General features: G+C 43.9%; 1 protein-coding gene across 1 annotated transcript in view; it reads left to right on the forward strand.

Annotated features, from left to right (window-relative positions):
* The window catches only part of LOC146869449 (E3 ubiquitin-protein ligase TRIM39-like), a 170,419-nt gene that overhangs the window by 48,339 nt on the left and 106,921 nt on the right, over positions 1 to 15,159 (forward strand). The window contains exons 2-3 of the mRNA XM_085599850.1: positions 174 to 269; positions 10,183 to 10,413. Of these exons, the coding sequence (XP_085455976.1) occupies positions 174 to 269; positions 10,183 to 10,413 (327 nt within the window). The remainder of the gene's footprint in view (positions 1 to 173; positions 270 to 10,182; positions 10,414 to 15,159) is intronic.

Genomic DNA, 15,159 nt, shown 5'->3' on the forward strand with positions numbered 1-15,159 from the left:
GAATGGGTGGGGAGAGAGCTTTTTATTTTAAAACACATATTTTTGTCATTTTGTCACCCCCCTCAGTGATGAAACTCTGGGCGGCCCGCACCCCCCTTCCTACACCAGAGAACCTATGTAGGCAGTTGCGTAATATGTTTACGGTTTTGAAAATATAGACTTTCTTCTTTTAGGAGAAGTTTCAAAGTTATCTAGCATGTTTGAAGAAAGAACTGGAGAATACGCTAGAACTGCATCGCAAAGAGGAGACGAAAGTGACACAACGGGAGGTAAGAGAAAACTAATTGATAGACCAGTAGCTGGAGCAAGCACTCTAAATATTGTCTTGCTTTACAAGTTAACAGCAAGACCAAAGAATATGTGTCTGGGGGTGGGGGGGGGGGGGGGGGGGGGGTGTTTGCCATACCTAGATTTGGGTTTTCTTGACTGTACTTTGAAACTATCACCTGCAGCGTGCACACATGTAAAGGCATAAAGTCACTTTAAGACCTCGGAGTATTCAAGAGTTTTTCTCGGCTGTTGTGTAAAGGTGAGAAACTGTTATCCTGATTTGTCCTTAGATGTCTTCTCTGGAGAGGCGACCACTGTCCAAGGGGTGATGGTAACAAGGATATTATTAAAGTGCATTACTACCTGTTAAGGCAGAAGTCTCCATCCTTTGCTATAACAAGAGCTACTTCTGATCAGTGAAAATATTCCCAAGCTGCAAATGGCTTTGGCCATTGTTACAGTAGTGACCATGATCCAGTGGGAAAGGCAAATTTACATATTCTCCCTGTGTCACAGACTCGTCGTCACAGACACTAATTCATACACTTATTCATTGGTGGGGTCCATAACACCAACATGCACTCGCCTCACTTGAATCCGCACACAGGAGAAAAAGCACTGGACAATGTGGTGGGTACCTTATTATCTATCAGGATTACATTTCTTTACCTTATATACATCTGCGCCTATCAAATCCTGAGCTTAACATCAAGACACTCCACCACTTGGTCGACGGACCAATTAGTTGGACTGGTTGATGGTGATTTAGAACCTGTTAAAACACAGTTAAAGCCTAGGAAACATTTAATTAATTTTCAGTACTCCATTAAAGAATCACAAACTCATTTCTTATTAATTCAGGTCTCATTTATCCTGTATTAATTTTTCTCTACATTAGCTTTCAGGCTCTACAGTATTTAAATTTTGACCATTTATTCCCGGGAACAATAAACCTTAAAACCTAAGCATATATATAGATAGATATTATCTACTGGTGGTCGCCAGTAGATAGTTATAGTTAGGACCGAGTTTCCATAGGAAATCAGAAAATTCTATTTTGAATAACTTTGGCGCCGGTTGACAAATCCTCGTGAAATTTTCAAAACTAATGGGGCGCTCCACTCAGCTCCTACCCTGAAAGTCTCGGGGTGATTTGTCAAGCGGGGGCTGAGAAAAAAGGGGGGTCCCAAAACGCGTTTTCCCCATGCATTTTCCCATAGGACCTTTAGTCGAAGGTACAGCCCGAACGGCTGAACAGAATTACTTGAAATTTGGCAAAGAGGTAGTCCTCAGGTCAGGGATGTGCCTCTTGCATATATGGAGTCAATCTGTTCAGTAGTTCCTGAGAAAATTGCAATTAAAAGTACATAAATATCTATAGGCGTGCACCGTGCGCGCACCGTGCTCGCGCACCTTAACGTGCTCGAGCATAATTCTGATTGGTGGTTACATGTCAGTCAACGTTCGAATCGGTCAAAATCAGGAAGTGTCGGCCGCCATTTTGTGTGTTTTGTGTGTGACAGTGAAAAAGAAAGGTGGAGAACGTGAAAAGGGGGCAGGGTAGAGAGTTCCTGACCCACTAGTCTTTGTCAGGGGATCCCTGAAGGACCCCGAAGGGTGAAAAAAACATTTTATTTTTTTTTCAAAACTTCGCGGGGTGCGCGCATGGTGCGCGCACGGTGAAAAACCTTAAAAAAAAAAAAGATATAATAAAACATACATAACTTGGCATTTAAAAAACCTTACAAATTCACTTAAAAAACCATAGGTTTCACACACGTTATAGTTAGGAATTAGCATTTAAAAAACCTTGCAAATTCACTTAAAAAACCATAGGTTTCACACATGTTATAGTTAGCTGGACATTTCACTCGTAAAAAACCATTGAAATTCCCCCGTTATAGTTAGTTCAGATAACTATAACTCGCGCGACCGCCACTCTATCACAAGGATGATGTCATCAGTGATGTCATGAGTGATGCCACTGACCATGTCATTAGTGATGTAATATGTGACGTCATGAGCAGTGGATTGCGGGCGCGCGAGTTATAGTTATCTGAACTAACTATAACGGGGGAATTTCAATGGTTTTTTACGAGTGAAATGTCCAGCTAACTATAACATGTGTGAAACCTATGGTTTTTAAGTGAATATATATATATATATATATATATATATATATATATATATATATATATATATATATCTCATTTACATTTATAGTTATCCAATCTCAAAATTGGTGACCCTCGAATCGCATGGATGCAATATTCAAAGTCCCCACTACAATCTCCAAGGTAAATTGTGCGAACGCAGCAATAATCAATCATCAGATGGGATAGCTTCCCCAACTTAAAGAAACCCAAGGCAAACCAAGGAAATCTTCATCCGTTCAACGCAGACTCAACGCCATAGACAATCCTCCCAATTCCACACCCCCTCTGGGCAAATGAGGTCTTTTATACCCTTATACCCTTTTACCCTATTACTTCAGATCAATATGTAACAAATTTAGGGATAGAAAGTGTTCCGATTGGCTAATCCAATCCAATTTGTAAGTTCTCGAGAATTTCTCATGTTCGACTTGTTTCCCATGAGACCTGGCATGGCCAAGCGTAATTGTATTCTTTCGTCCATGGTTCACAGGCAAACGTTCCGGAGTTATAATAATGCTTTGTTCATTGAAGAGTTCATACTGTTCATCACTTGGCAGCCCTCCATGCTCCTATCCTTGACAAGGGACATACTGCTTACAGGAGTTGGGGTCACTTGAAGATCTCCATAGCCGTCCGATTCTGTGCAGTAGTCATCGCGCTCACATGACGGTGGCCATACCGGAGCTCCATCTTAATTACTGCGGCCTAGCAGGCCCGAATGCCAACTTAAGCAAAAACAGACATAAAGGTAATTAGAATATAGAAATAAAGATTCTAATGTTTAAACCCACTCTATTCCCCATATATTAGTAATTTCCTAGCAGGTAGCAACATTTAAAGCAATAATACTCACCATTCGGCAGCACTTTAAGCACAAATATCACAAAAGCCACATGAATCGTGCAATTCTCTATTTCACCACATTCTAGAGTTAGCTTGCATACCATCGTTAGTTATTTTAATGATTTTGCCATGCAATTTAGCATTTAGTCCCTCGTGTATCTTGTGTTTATCAAAGTGTAAATGTTGATTAGTCTCTTTTCACTTCAAACCAATTAGTACAAGTTAATTCTTAGAATGATTACATAATTAGTCTCATGCAAAATAGAGGAGGTATACAACATTTTGTTTTACCTGCTCCATCAACCACATCAAAGACAATCATCATAGTGGCCGCACCTTGCAAGATTACTAGCAGTGACCACCTGTCATTCCAACATATATCGAGAATATTGATTAATACAATAGCATGAAATTACGTAGGTGTAAGTAAGTATAGATTTACTATCCTTAACTCCATGTCTACATATATCTGCAAAAAAACTAGATGTGGAGTTAAGAATGTAAATAAAGTTAAACGCCCCTATAAATAATTACCGTCCTTAAAGTGGCCAGACCCTTTGAATTACTAACTGTCCTGGGCTGCACAGAGAGCTACTTCCAGGGCGAGCTACCAGTAACTAACGTGGTGTCTCGTGCAGTGTCTAGCTCCCCCTAGTATTTGGTGTATTTTCCTGTGTGTGTAATTTGACCGTGGTCACAGGGGCTGTCTGCATGGCTCCAGCTTCCACTGCAACTTCCCTTCATTACTGTTCTTAACCACCATGACATCCAAAGTTTGTCTTTGATGTCCAGCAGAGCTGGGATTTCAAAGGATGGGTCCATCCTCCGGTGCTGTAAATCCACCCATGGGTGCTAGGTAGGGCAGACGAGCAATCATAAAACCCAGATGCCGTAGTTACCTTTTTTCTTTACAGAACGTAAGCAATCGCGGCATATCTCCACCTCACCTGTTATTTCAGTGAAAAATATTTCTAATTATATTGTGTACTATTATTTGGAATTGCAGAATCCTCAGCCATCCGCTCATATTACTTATCATGTATACAATTTTGAAAAGTTACTTACATGGACTGGATTTTTTCAGTAATCGGATTTAAACAATTGATCACTCTATATCAACAGTGCCGTTGTATCACTGTTAATGTGTTTGAAACGGCCTGCCTTGTTCAGTCATATAGGTGCTTCCAACCACGTGACTAGAAGTGTAGAACTGGACTGAAAATCCTATCTTACCAGTTAGCCCATGCCCCATCTACTTCTTTCTTGTTATCCTTACCAAATTTGGTGAAAAAAGCAGCACTTTTCTTCAGAGGGCTGGCAAGCCAGAAATTAAATGAAAGGAGTGGCTACGCATTTTTAAAACTTTTACTTAACGGCAATTGATGCAAGTGGTTATGAGCCTCCAAGGAAATTAGCCTTGTTGTTTAATCATTTGGGCATTGTGGGCCAAAATGCCTTGATCATTTTCTGATAGTAGCTGCTCCCAAGGAGGAAAATTGTATTTGTAATGTTTACATTGAGGCAAAGGAGAGAATGAAGAAACAATATTCGGAGGAGTCCAATGTACTTGTAGTAAGGTAGTGTAGAATATTTTATTCTGATCTAAGAAAGGTATATAATGTTTGTTGGAGAGGCATCATTCCTTTAAATGGAAACAGTCAAGTGAAGAATCGGGGGAGGAGGCTTTGTTGCTTTACAAGTCTTAGCCTCTACCTGTGAATTTGAAACCATCAAAGATATCTCTGTAAGAGAACAGTTTGTGTTTAACTGTTATTATAAGAAAACACAGGAATGTCTGTTGACATGAAGCAATCCTACTCTGTTAGAAGTTATTGACATAGCAGAAGCATAGAAAGGTATATTGTTTGATCGTAAGCTTTGCCTAATCGAGGTGGTTTATCTCCCGTCAGTTGCATTTCTACAGAACATTCTGTTTGTGCAAGGAATCTTAAGACTGGGAGACATAGGAAATCCAAAATCACTAGTTATAGGTGCGGTTCTAGGAGTCATATTGGTAACAGTATTTTGTGTCCTGCTGTTGATAAGAAATGCAATAATTGGAGGAAGATTGGACATTTCCAATCAGTGTGTAGAGCCACTTTAAATGTACCTACCAAAGTGAAAATGGTAATGTGACCTTGCGAGAAGAATGTGTGGGTGCGTATTCGCAGGTGTGTGTAGGAAAATTTGACAATGTTCTTTTGACATTTGATACTGTGAAAGATTCTAGCAGAAGTAAGAACATTAAGGCACCATTATGTAAAGCACCTGTTGATGGAAGTTCACTGTTATTTATGGCAGAGTCTGGGGCAACCGTTACCATTATGTCTGAAACTACAGTTTTGGTGTAAGTCATGGCTTTAATCTACTGATGTTAACCCCAAAGAGTTTGGAGATTAGGACATTAATATGCTGGGGTATTTTGAAGCAACTTTGGATGTTTGGGCACAACAATTTGGGCAAAGATGTATGTGTCTGTGAGAGGTTGTTACATTGTGGGATGGAAAGATTTAGCATGGTTAAGTATCCTTTCAGGTCATGAGAATGCCCTTGTATTGGGAGACATTCCCATTTTGGTGGTGAGTCCTGATGAAGATGTTGTGCAAAGAGATGTCTAAGTATCCTGATGTATTTGCGTATGAAATGAGTATAATCTAAGGCTTTGAGCACAAGATTAGGGTGAAAGAGAAAGCTGTGCCAAATATACATAAGATTAGACCAGTACGGTTAAGTGTAAAAACGGATTTAGAAATTCTTTTATATAAAATATACGCTGAAGGAGTGATCAAACCTACTGACTCCTCAGAATGGGTATCCCCAGTAGTCTTGACATGTAAGTGGACAGGAGAATTATGCATGAGGATCTGAGATCTTTAAATCGGAACTACTTGGTGGAATGTCACGTTCTGCCAAGTATTGAGGAGATCTTAGCTAATGTTGGTGATGCTCAGTATTTTTCCACTATAGACCTGCATTCCGCATACCATCATATTCCCTTGAGCACGAAGTCACAAGAACTGACTATGTTTGTGACACCGGTGCTTATAAGTATTTGCGTTTACCGTTTTGCTTAGTATTAGCGGCCAGCATATTCCAGCGTATGATGGATGTTTCGTTTGGTGATCTGGAAGGGGTGCGATCTTTCCAAGATGACATTCTTGTTTTCACAGAAACTCTGGAGGAGCACATGGTAATGCTTGAAAAGGTGTTGGGTAGCTTGGTGGAATGAAGGATGACAGTCAAACCTGAAAAATTTAAATTACTGGTTCAACAGGTTGATTATTTGGAACATACCATTTCAAAAGAAGGTATTAAACCAAGGTTTTGCAATCTAGAAGCTATACAGAAAGCACACCACCTGGTGGTAAAGATTCTTTACACTCATTTCTGGGATAATGTGAATACTCTGCTGGCTTTGTCGAAGGGTATGCTTTAACTGTGCAACCATTGCAGTCACTTCTGCAGAAAGGTGCAAAATTAGATCAGGTCAAGCTAACCAAGCTTTAGAAAACATTAAGCAATGGTGGTGAATGCACCCACACCTCATCCATATGTACCCACGGGAAGATCCTTTATTACAGTTGATGTGAGTTTGAAGGGAATAGGTGCAGTGTTTAAGCAAACTGTGAATGGCAGAGAAATGATAGTTGCCTTTGTGTATAGAACACTCAAAGATGCAGAAGTCAACTGCAATACTATCAAACGTGAAGCCTCTGCTTGTGTGTGGGCGGAGCAGATGTACATTTGGGGTAGGACAATTGATGTGTTTATGAATCATAAGCCTTTGGTGTATTTTTTGAATGGAAATGGCTTGGGCAAGGCTTCTGCAAGTTTGGTATGTTTGGTACAGGAATATGATCTGTACGTTAAATATATTGAAGATGGAAAAGCTTTAGGGTAGATTACCTTTCTCGCTTACCTTTCCCTGATCCGGATTTGTTTGACTGCGGTGGCTGTGATTGATGCAATTCCTGAATAAAAGCAATATATCACCGAGGAAGAATGGAGTATTGCAACTTCCTGTGGTGTTGCACAAAGTGTTGAAATTCATAAAGGAAGGGCGGTCCCCTTTCAAAAGCCTGGATAATGAACTTAAGGGCTCTGGGCAGGTCTCTTCAGAGCTCACATGTGAAGATCAAATTTGTTTAAGAAACAGATTGTTCCTCCTCCGAGAGGTACGTTTGCGGAGTTATGGATAAAGGGGGCGTGGCCTTCAACCACCTCTCAGCAATCCCACTGTGTTGGGCTTACTGGAGGTAACTGGAGGACTGGTTGGCCCCTAAGGACCCTCAGCAGCCAAGGGGACTTCACCCCCAACCATGAGCGCACCAGGAGTAGCGTTTGCCGAGTGGTGGAGAAAGGAGGCGGGGCTTTTTTTTTCTTTTCTAGTTCAATTTTTTAGGAAGAGGGGCCATGTGGCACCCTTTCCCTGGACCATTTTGGGCCTCATCCACAAGGGCTTGTGTTGCGGTAGAATAAATATAATCTCCAGCCACAAGTGAGTAGTAAGCTTGAGAGTAATGAGCCCACGACCGCTCTTCCGATGTCCCCGGTGTCACTGCTCCAACAGAAACTGTTTGATCAGAACACCCAGGCCATGGACACGGAACCGGAGACATACTTCAAAAGAATAGATTTGTGCTCCTGAGCGTGAGCACAAAAATACATTTGTACTCCAAAACGGAAGCAAGGGACAAGAACAAGTTGTCCTTAACAAAGACAAAGTCAACTTGTTCACATAACAGCCAGCCCCTTTTGTTTATTTTTTATATTATTTCGGCCCCAGGGACCCCTTCCCCCCCCCCCCAGCCTTTCTTTTTTAAATATTTTTTTAATTTAAAGGCTAGGCTGCAGGGTCCCAAGCGGGTCCCCCGCTGTTTACAGCCCAGGGGAGGTAGTGGTCCGAGAGGGGCCCCAAGAGCCCCCCTGCTTCGTGCTCCCCGAATATGGCCCACCTGGGGGGGGCTTTAAAAAAAAAAGGCGTGCAGGAGGAACAGGGTCATGACTGATTTGCATATGGTTTGGTCTGAACTGGGGTGGCGAAGTGAGCTAAAGAATGATGATGGATTCAACCCAGATCTGAAACTGGAGTTGAGTGTCTGAAAAGATTCAGTGCTCCGTCCATCATCTCCTTGTGTTTGCTATGTTCTTCCGATACTTACATACTCTGGACTGCTCTATAATTGATTGCATCTTACTCACAGTGCACGTACAGATGATGTCCACATAATTTTTCACACAGGTCGATGAACTAACGGAGACGTTGCACGTGATAACCTCATAGTTTCACCACGTCTGTGGCACAGCACCTTGACCTGCTGTTCTTTGGGTGGATATTATAGTTGATCCATCCGGGCCTCGAACACATTAAGTTTACCAAACTATAAGACCTTGAGTGACCCATGATCACTGCCCAGCCTCACCAGACGTATTGTGGCCCACCCTGACTGCGTGAAAGTTAGACTGACAGAGGTTTTGGAGTTTTACGCATGAAGACTTTGTATTCCAGCAGTACAGGCAAAGGACTGCGGCAAGCAGTAGCTGCGTAAAACACAACAGTTCTCTTGTGTCTTCTACTGACTTTTTGAATGCAGGAGGGAGTGGTGGAGGATAGAGTCAGCACGGCACTGCCTGCGCTGCTCCATGCAGGAGCAAGATTCTAGATGGTGCCGAGGAAGGAGTGAGGTGCTTAACCTAAATGATAAAGAGACTCCTCCCTGCTGTGATTTAAGCTCCTTGATATGGGACCTGAAGGCCTTTATTGTAAGCTGAGCATGAACATATAGTACACACCCTCTTTTACGGTGCAGGACCTATTAGATTTGTTAATTCCTGCCTCAAGTAGCAAGTGCTCAGGTTTGTCTGTCACATAGATTTGTGGATGGATGTTTAGGGGGTTCATTTTGTAGCCCAAGTGGTTAGATATATTTTGTTTACTATTTGATCTGGGGTTTTTCCAGGCGTGGCTTTGTGCAAATACATAGGCTGTGAGGTTTTTAGGAAACCGATTGCATTCGCGAGTCAGTTTGTATTGCATGTAACATGTACTGTAAAGTGTGTATCAAGAGCAGTACTGCTGAGCATCATGTATGTTGATGAACGCCAAATGTCCCTCTCCCTAAAAGGACTCTTTCCTTTTCCATTATTCGTACTCTTGTTGGATGGACCAGACTGCCTTTGCTTCATACATTCTGTGGGTGGGAAATCTCTCTCCAGACTTTCAGACCCAGCTCTAGCTCGATGCCAAATCGTGGGATTTCAATCGAATCCCACCTCCTCCACTTCCAAGCAGTGTCCCGTTAAGTCTCTCCTCCATTGCTCTTGGGTCTCCCACAACATGCCATTGTAGGTTACACAAGGAGTACCCTTCTCTGCATAGACATCTGCTGTCTCCAGCCCTAGCACCACATCTGTCTTCCGTATTCCAATCAACAGATGCTGAAGCTAAAGGTCCTTTATTGGCTACAAAGCTGCAGCATCTCCCATGATCTCAACCTCTTCCCCAAATAGACAACGTACCGCACCCTAAGATCAGCATCTGATCCCTGTGTTGCCACCGTGCAACTCAAGACAAAGGGTCAGTGCTGTGGCACAATTACAACTTACCCATAAAGCTTGCGATTGAAGCTTGACATACAGTCCTTCCATTCTCTCTCAGACAACACAGCTCTGTCTTTGCTCCACAAAGACATCAAATAGTAGTACAGGGAATGTCCATGTCAGGAAACAAACTAATTCTATGCCTTCTGCTGTCCTACCGGACACCCCTGTCTCTCCTATAACATATATGATGGGCCTCAATCACCCAGTGAATGACAAGAAAACCTATGTCAGCCCCAGAGTCCTTGATAAGCCTAGTGCATCTTTCTGAGGTGGGAGCATCGTAAACATATGATTTCTTTTTATGTTTTAGGCCAAATTCAAGAGCCAGAGAGAGCAAATCACTAATGAGTTTGAGAAGCTCCAGCAGTTTTTGGAGCAGGAACAATGTCGTCACCTCAGCAACCTGGAGGAAGAAGAGAAGAAAAGTCTGCAGAGCACCAAGGAGACAGTAACAAAATTAGAAGAACAGCAATTTGTCCTCAGAAGCTGGATTACCGAGATTGAACTGAAGTGTCAGCAGCAGGATGTGGAGTTATTGAAGGTAAGAAAAGGTTCTAAATCTAGAGACCATGAAGATCACAAACCTTCATTAGTGCAAGAAAGTGCCAACATTGTAAGCCGGATCTAGTGGGAGCGATGCATGCCTCCACACCTCTCTGAACCCACCACAAAACATACACAAAGTAATGTGTTGGTTAGAAGTAAACCCAGTGTCAAGTCAAATAAAACTTTATTTGGCCATTTTTGACTATAAAAGCACATTTACACACACCAAGGATAAAAACTATGCAATGCATATTAAAAGGGCAGGTCCAATATTTCATATTGGACCTATACATGGCAATTGCCATGTATAGGTTTCTAAGCCCTAATATATGTTTCAATTATCGAGCTAGGACTACTGCACCGTCATAGACCTAGATAAAGTACATTTTCTACAGTACGAACACGTAATTAAAAACAATGCCCGCTAGAACATGACATTTCTAATCCCGGTTCAGTGCATGATCAAAAGTTTCCTTCGTCGTAAGGCTCCTGCTAAAAAACTCGTAACCCCACAACATATCAAAGCTGAGGGCAACGTTTGCAGATGCATCAGAGCTGGTCTCACTTGTGCAAAAGGATTTTTTTTTTAAAGTTGTAGGATATATTGTATCCAGGGATCGTTCTAAAAACCACAATGAAACATAAAATGTAAAAGATCTTGGTCCGAGAAGTCATCACAAGAGCAGGGCTCTGGGGCCCCTGGCTTAGACAAACCCTCGGGGACCGCGAGACCGCAGTGGATGTCATTAAACCTAAATCTGAAAACGATAGTGAAAACTTTTAATATAAGACAAAAAGGGTTGTTCTAGGGTCCTATGACTTAATATTATATGTTGTCTTATCGTGGGTTTATTAAGTTCGCTATTTTCCCTTTCCACCATCCTCCTGTTTAGAAATTGTCTTTTGATATCTATCAGCTCTCCAGGGTGCATTTGTCTGGGATGTGTAAAGAGCTCAGGGTGCCCTATTTTCGCTAGCTGCTGAGAGATGTAACCTAGCCGGGGACATCACCAGCTCTATCTCGCCTCATACAATCTTCTAAAATGAATTGGTCCAAAGAAGGAGTGGGGCTACACCATGTTTTTAACAACCATATTAAGGGTCCACTGCTATACGGTCAGAAATGTAACCCTGCCCTAGTTCCTCGTGCACCATATAAGAAGAGGTGCTGGGGGTACAGCTAATGTTTTCTGCAGATATTTATTTTTTGCCCCTTGCAGATCGCCGGCCTCGTTATAGACCTCGTTTCTCGTTATAGACCTTCAATAGTGGTCGTAATGGTTTACTCCCCAGTCTCCTGACAAAGTCCATAGTCGCTCCTGCTGCTCTAGACAGGGTGTTTTTCTTGAGTATTCGCTGAGCCACCCATGATCCCTTTTCATCAAACCGAATACCCAAATAAGGAAATGTAGCAACATTTGTCAGTTCTCCACCTTTACAAATAAGCGTACTCTTTGTGTTATCAGTTGACATTATATGGGACTCAGAAAAGTTAATAGAGAGGTCAAGTGAAACCATAAAATCAATAAAAGTATTTACAAGTCGTTGCAGCCCCATTGGTGTCCTAGTAAGTAAAACTGCATTATCTGCATATAAGAGAGCAGGGATGGGTTTAGAGCCTGCTCTAGGGATGTCTTTGACAGCAGTTGACAGGGCAGCCCACAGATTGTTAATGTATTAGGTAAATAAGAGAGGGACAAAAATACATCCCTGTCTCACCCCTCGCTTAACCTCCCAAGATTTTGTAAGGGAACCATTTTCATTATATCTGGCTGAAGTAAACCCAGTGAAAGAGGACTGGGATAAGAGATAAAACAGAGATGCAGGATATGGACACTGTGACTTGTAGCCATTGCACCAGAACTTAGACGGACCATCAACGCCTCCTTCACGTCCGGCATCTTCCCAGACAACTGGAAGTGGGCGGCAGTTAAACCCCTCCTCAAGAAGCCCACGGCCGACCCAACGGACCTTAAAAACTACTGGCCCATCTCTCTCCTCCCTTCCGCAGCCAAAGTCAGAGAGACTTGTGAACACTCAGCTGACCACCTTCATCGAATAGAACTCCATCCTAGACGCCTCCCAGTCCGGATTCCGCAGCAACCACTGCACCGAGACCGCTCTCCTCGCCGTCACAGATGACATGCGCCTGCTACTCAACCAAGGACACACCGCGGCCCTCATCCTTCTAGACCTCTCTGCAGCCTTCGACACCGTCTCCCATTGCACCCTCGCAGCCAGACTTCACGACGCTGGGATACAAGGAGCCGCCCTTGACCGGCTCCGATCCTTTCTCTCTGGCAGTTTGGAGGAGCTGCCATATGCTGGTCGCCCAGCTGGTGGCCTGAGGAGCTGAGTAATGCCCCGTCGCCTAAGGAAGTGGTCAAGAACCTAGGTATCAGAATCGATCAGAACCTCACTCTAGATGCTCATGCCATCACCACTGCTGGCACCTGCTACTATATTCTAGGTGTTCTTAGAAGGATCTTTCCCCTGCTACCCCCATCCACTAAAACGCTGATGCACGCCCTGATACTAAGTAGACTGGACTATTGTAACGCTTTGCTTCTATCGGCCAATGAAGCCTCCCGTAACAAGTTACAAGTAGTGCAGAACACGGCCGCTCGCCTTGTAGCAGGCGCCCCACCTAGAACTTCTTCTATTCCTCTTCTCAAAAAACCACTGGCTCCCCGTGAGAAAGCGGGTGAAATTCAAGATTGGCTGCACTGTCTTCAAGGCCCTAAATGACTTAGGTCCTTCCTATCTTTCTAATAAGCTAATCGAGGACACCCCCTCACGTTCTCTCAGATCTGGTTCTAAACTCCTACTATGCACCCCCAGAATTAAAAAAGCGCGCAGTGGTGGCAAAGCTTTCACTAATCTTCCCCCCGCTTTTTGGAATGAGCTGCCTCTTCAGCTTCGCAACTGTTCGAACTTTTCTCAGTTCAGGAAACTTCTTAAAACCCACCTTTTCTAGCTCTCTGTTCTGGCTGTTTAGACTACCGTCCCAGCACAGAGATACCCCCTTGGGGTGATTCAGCGCTATATAAACCAATAAACTTCAAACTTCAGAACCTAGAGGATCAGACTCCCTCCCCTCCTCTCCAAACCCACCAACATCAACTGCGGAGTGCCCCAAGGCTCATCACTAAGCCCCACGCTCTTCAACATCTACATGGCCCCCCTCGCCGCCATCATCAGACAGCATGGGCTCAGCATCGTATCCTACACAGACGACACCCAGCTCATCCTCTCACTCACGAAGAATCCCGAAGACACCAGACTCTGCTTCCAGGAGGGAATGAAGAACGTGGCAACCTGGATGAACGACGGCTGCCTTAAGCTCAACTCAGAGAAAACAGAGGTTCTCATCCTTGGACCCTGCAACTCCGCCTGGGACAAGTCCTGGTGGCCCCCCGCCCTCGGAAACCCTCCCACTCCTACAGAGCACGCACACAACCTCCGCATCATCCTCGACTCTTCCCTCTCCATGAACCGCCAGGTCAACGCCGTCGCTTCTACCAGCTTCAACTGCCTGCGCATCCTCCACAAGACCTTCAAATGGATCCCCCGACTGCAGAAAGACCGTCAACCACGCGCTCATAGCCAGCAGACTGGACTATGGCAACGCCCTATACGCTGGAATCAACAGATCTCTCCTACACAGGCTCCAGACCATCCAAAGAGCGAACCGCCAGAAGCGTCCTCGGGACTCCACACCGCGAACACATGACCCAACACCTACGAGACCTCCATTGGCTCCCTGTCAAGAAGAGTCACCTTCAAACTCCTCAACCATGCCTACAAATCCCTCAACAACATCGGACCCAAATACCTCAACGAGAGACTATCCTTACACGTACCCAAGAGGAACCTCCGCTCTGCCGACCTCGCCCTGGCAGAAGTCCCCCGCATCCGCAGAAGTAGAACAGGCAGTAGAGCCTTCTCCTACATCGCAGCCAAGTCCTGTAACAAGCTCCCCGTGAACATCAGATGCTATCCAACCCTGCACACCTTCAGGAAGGACCTCGAGACCTGGCTCTTCGACTGATCCAGAGCTTCCCCTCTCCCCCCACGCGCATTGAGACCCTCACGGGTGAGTAGCGCACTATATAAACCCCTGATTGATTAATTGATCCGGTGCTTTCTGAAGTTTTGCTTCTGGTCAATAAAGGGTGACATTCCAAAAAGCAGGCCTCTGAGGAAGCTGGGAAATTTTGGGGTGTGAAAGATGAGTTGGGGGTGTGTAGTGATCTTTTTGTTTGTGGGACAAGATTGGTACCCCCTCTTAAGCTCCGCAGTAGCTTGATTGATTTGGTGCATATTTCTCATTTAGAGATGTTCAAAACAAAGGAGAGGCTTCGCTCCTCTTATTGGTGTCCTGGGATGGACATGCAAGTAGAAAGTCTGGTTAGAGATTGTTTGGCATGTGCATTGTGCGGGAAGTCGAAAGTTGTGAGAGTACAACCCATGGTGGTAGGAGAATTACCTTGTGGACCGTGGAAGGAAATACCCTTGGATATTCTTGGCCTCATTCATTCTGAAGGGCAACAGCTATTTGTCATAGACATGTTTTTGAGATGGCCTGAAGTTTGCTTCACGAGTGGGATTGAAACTAAAAACGTGATTGAGTTTTAGAGAACCTCATGGCTAGGGAAGGTTACCCAAACACCATCTTAACTGACAATGGTGTTCAATTGGTTTCACAAGAGATGGAATGAAGGTAGGGAGGAGGAGCCAG

The sequence above is a fragment of the Triturus cristatus genome, chromosome 1_1 (genome assembly GCF_964204655.1).
Source record: "Triturus cristatus chromosome 1_1, aTriCri1.1, whole genome shotgun sequence".
NCBI lineage: Eukaryota > Metazoa > Chordata > Amphibia > Caudata > Salamandridae > Triturus > Triturus cristatus.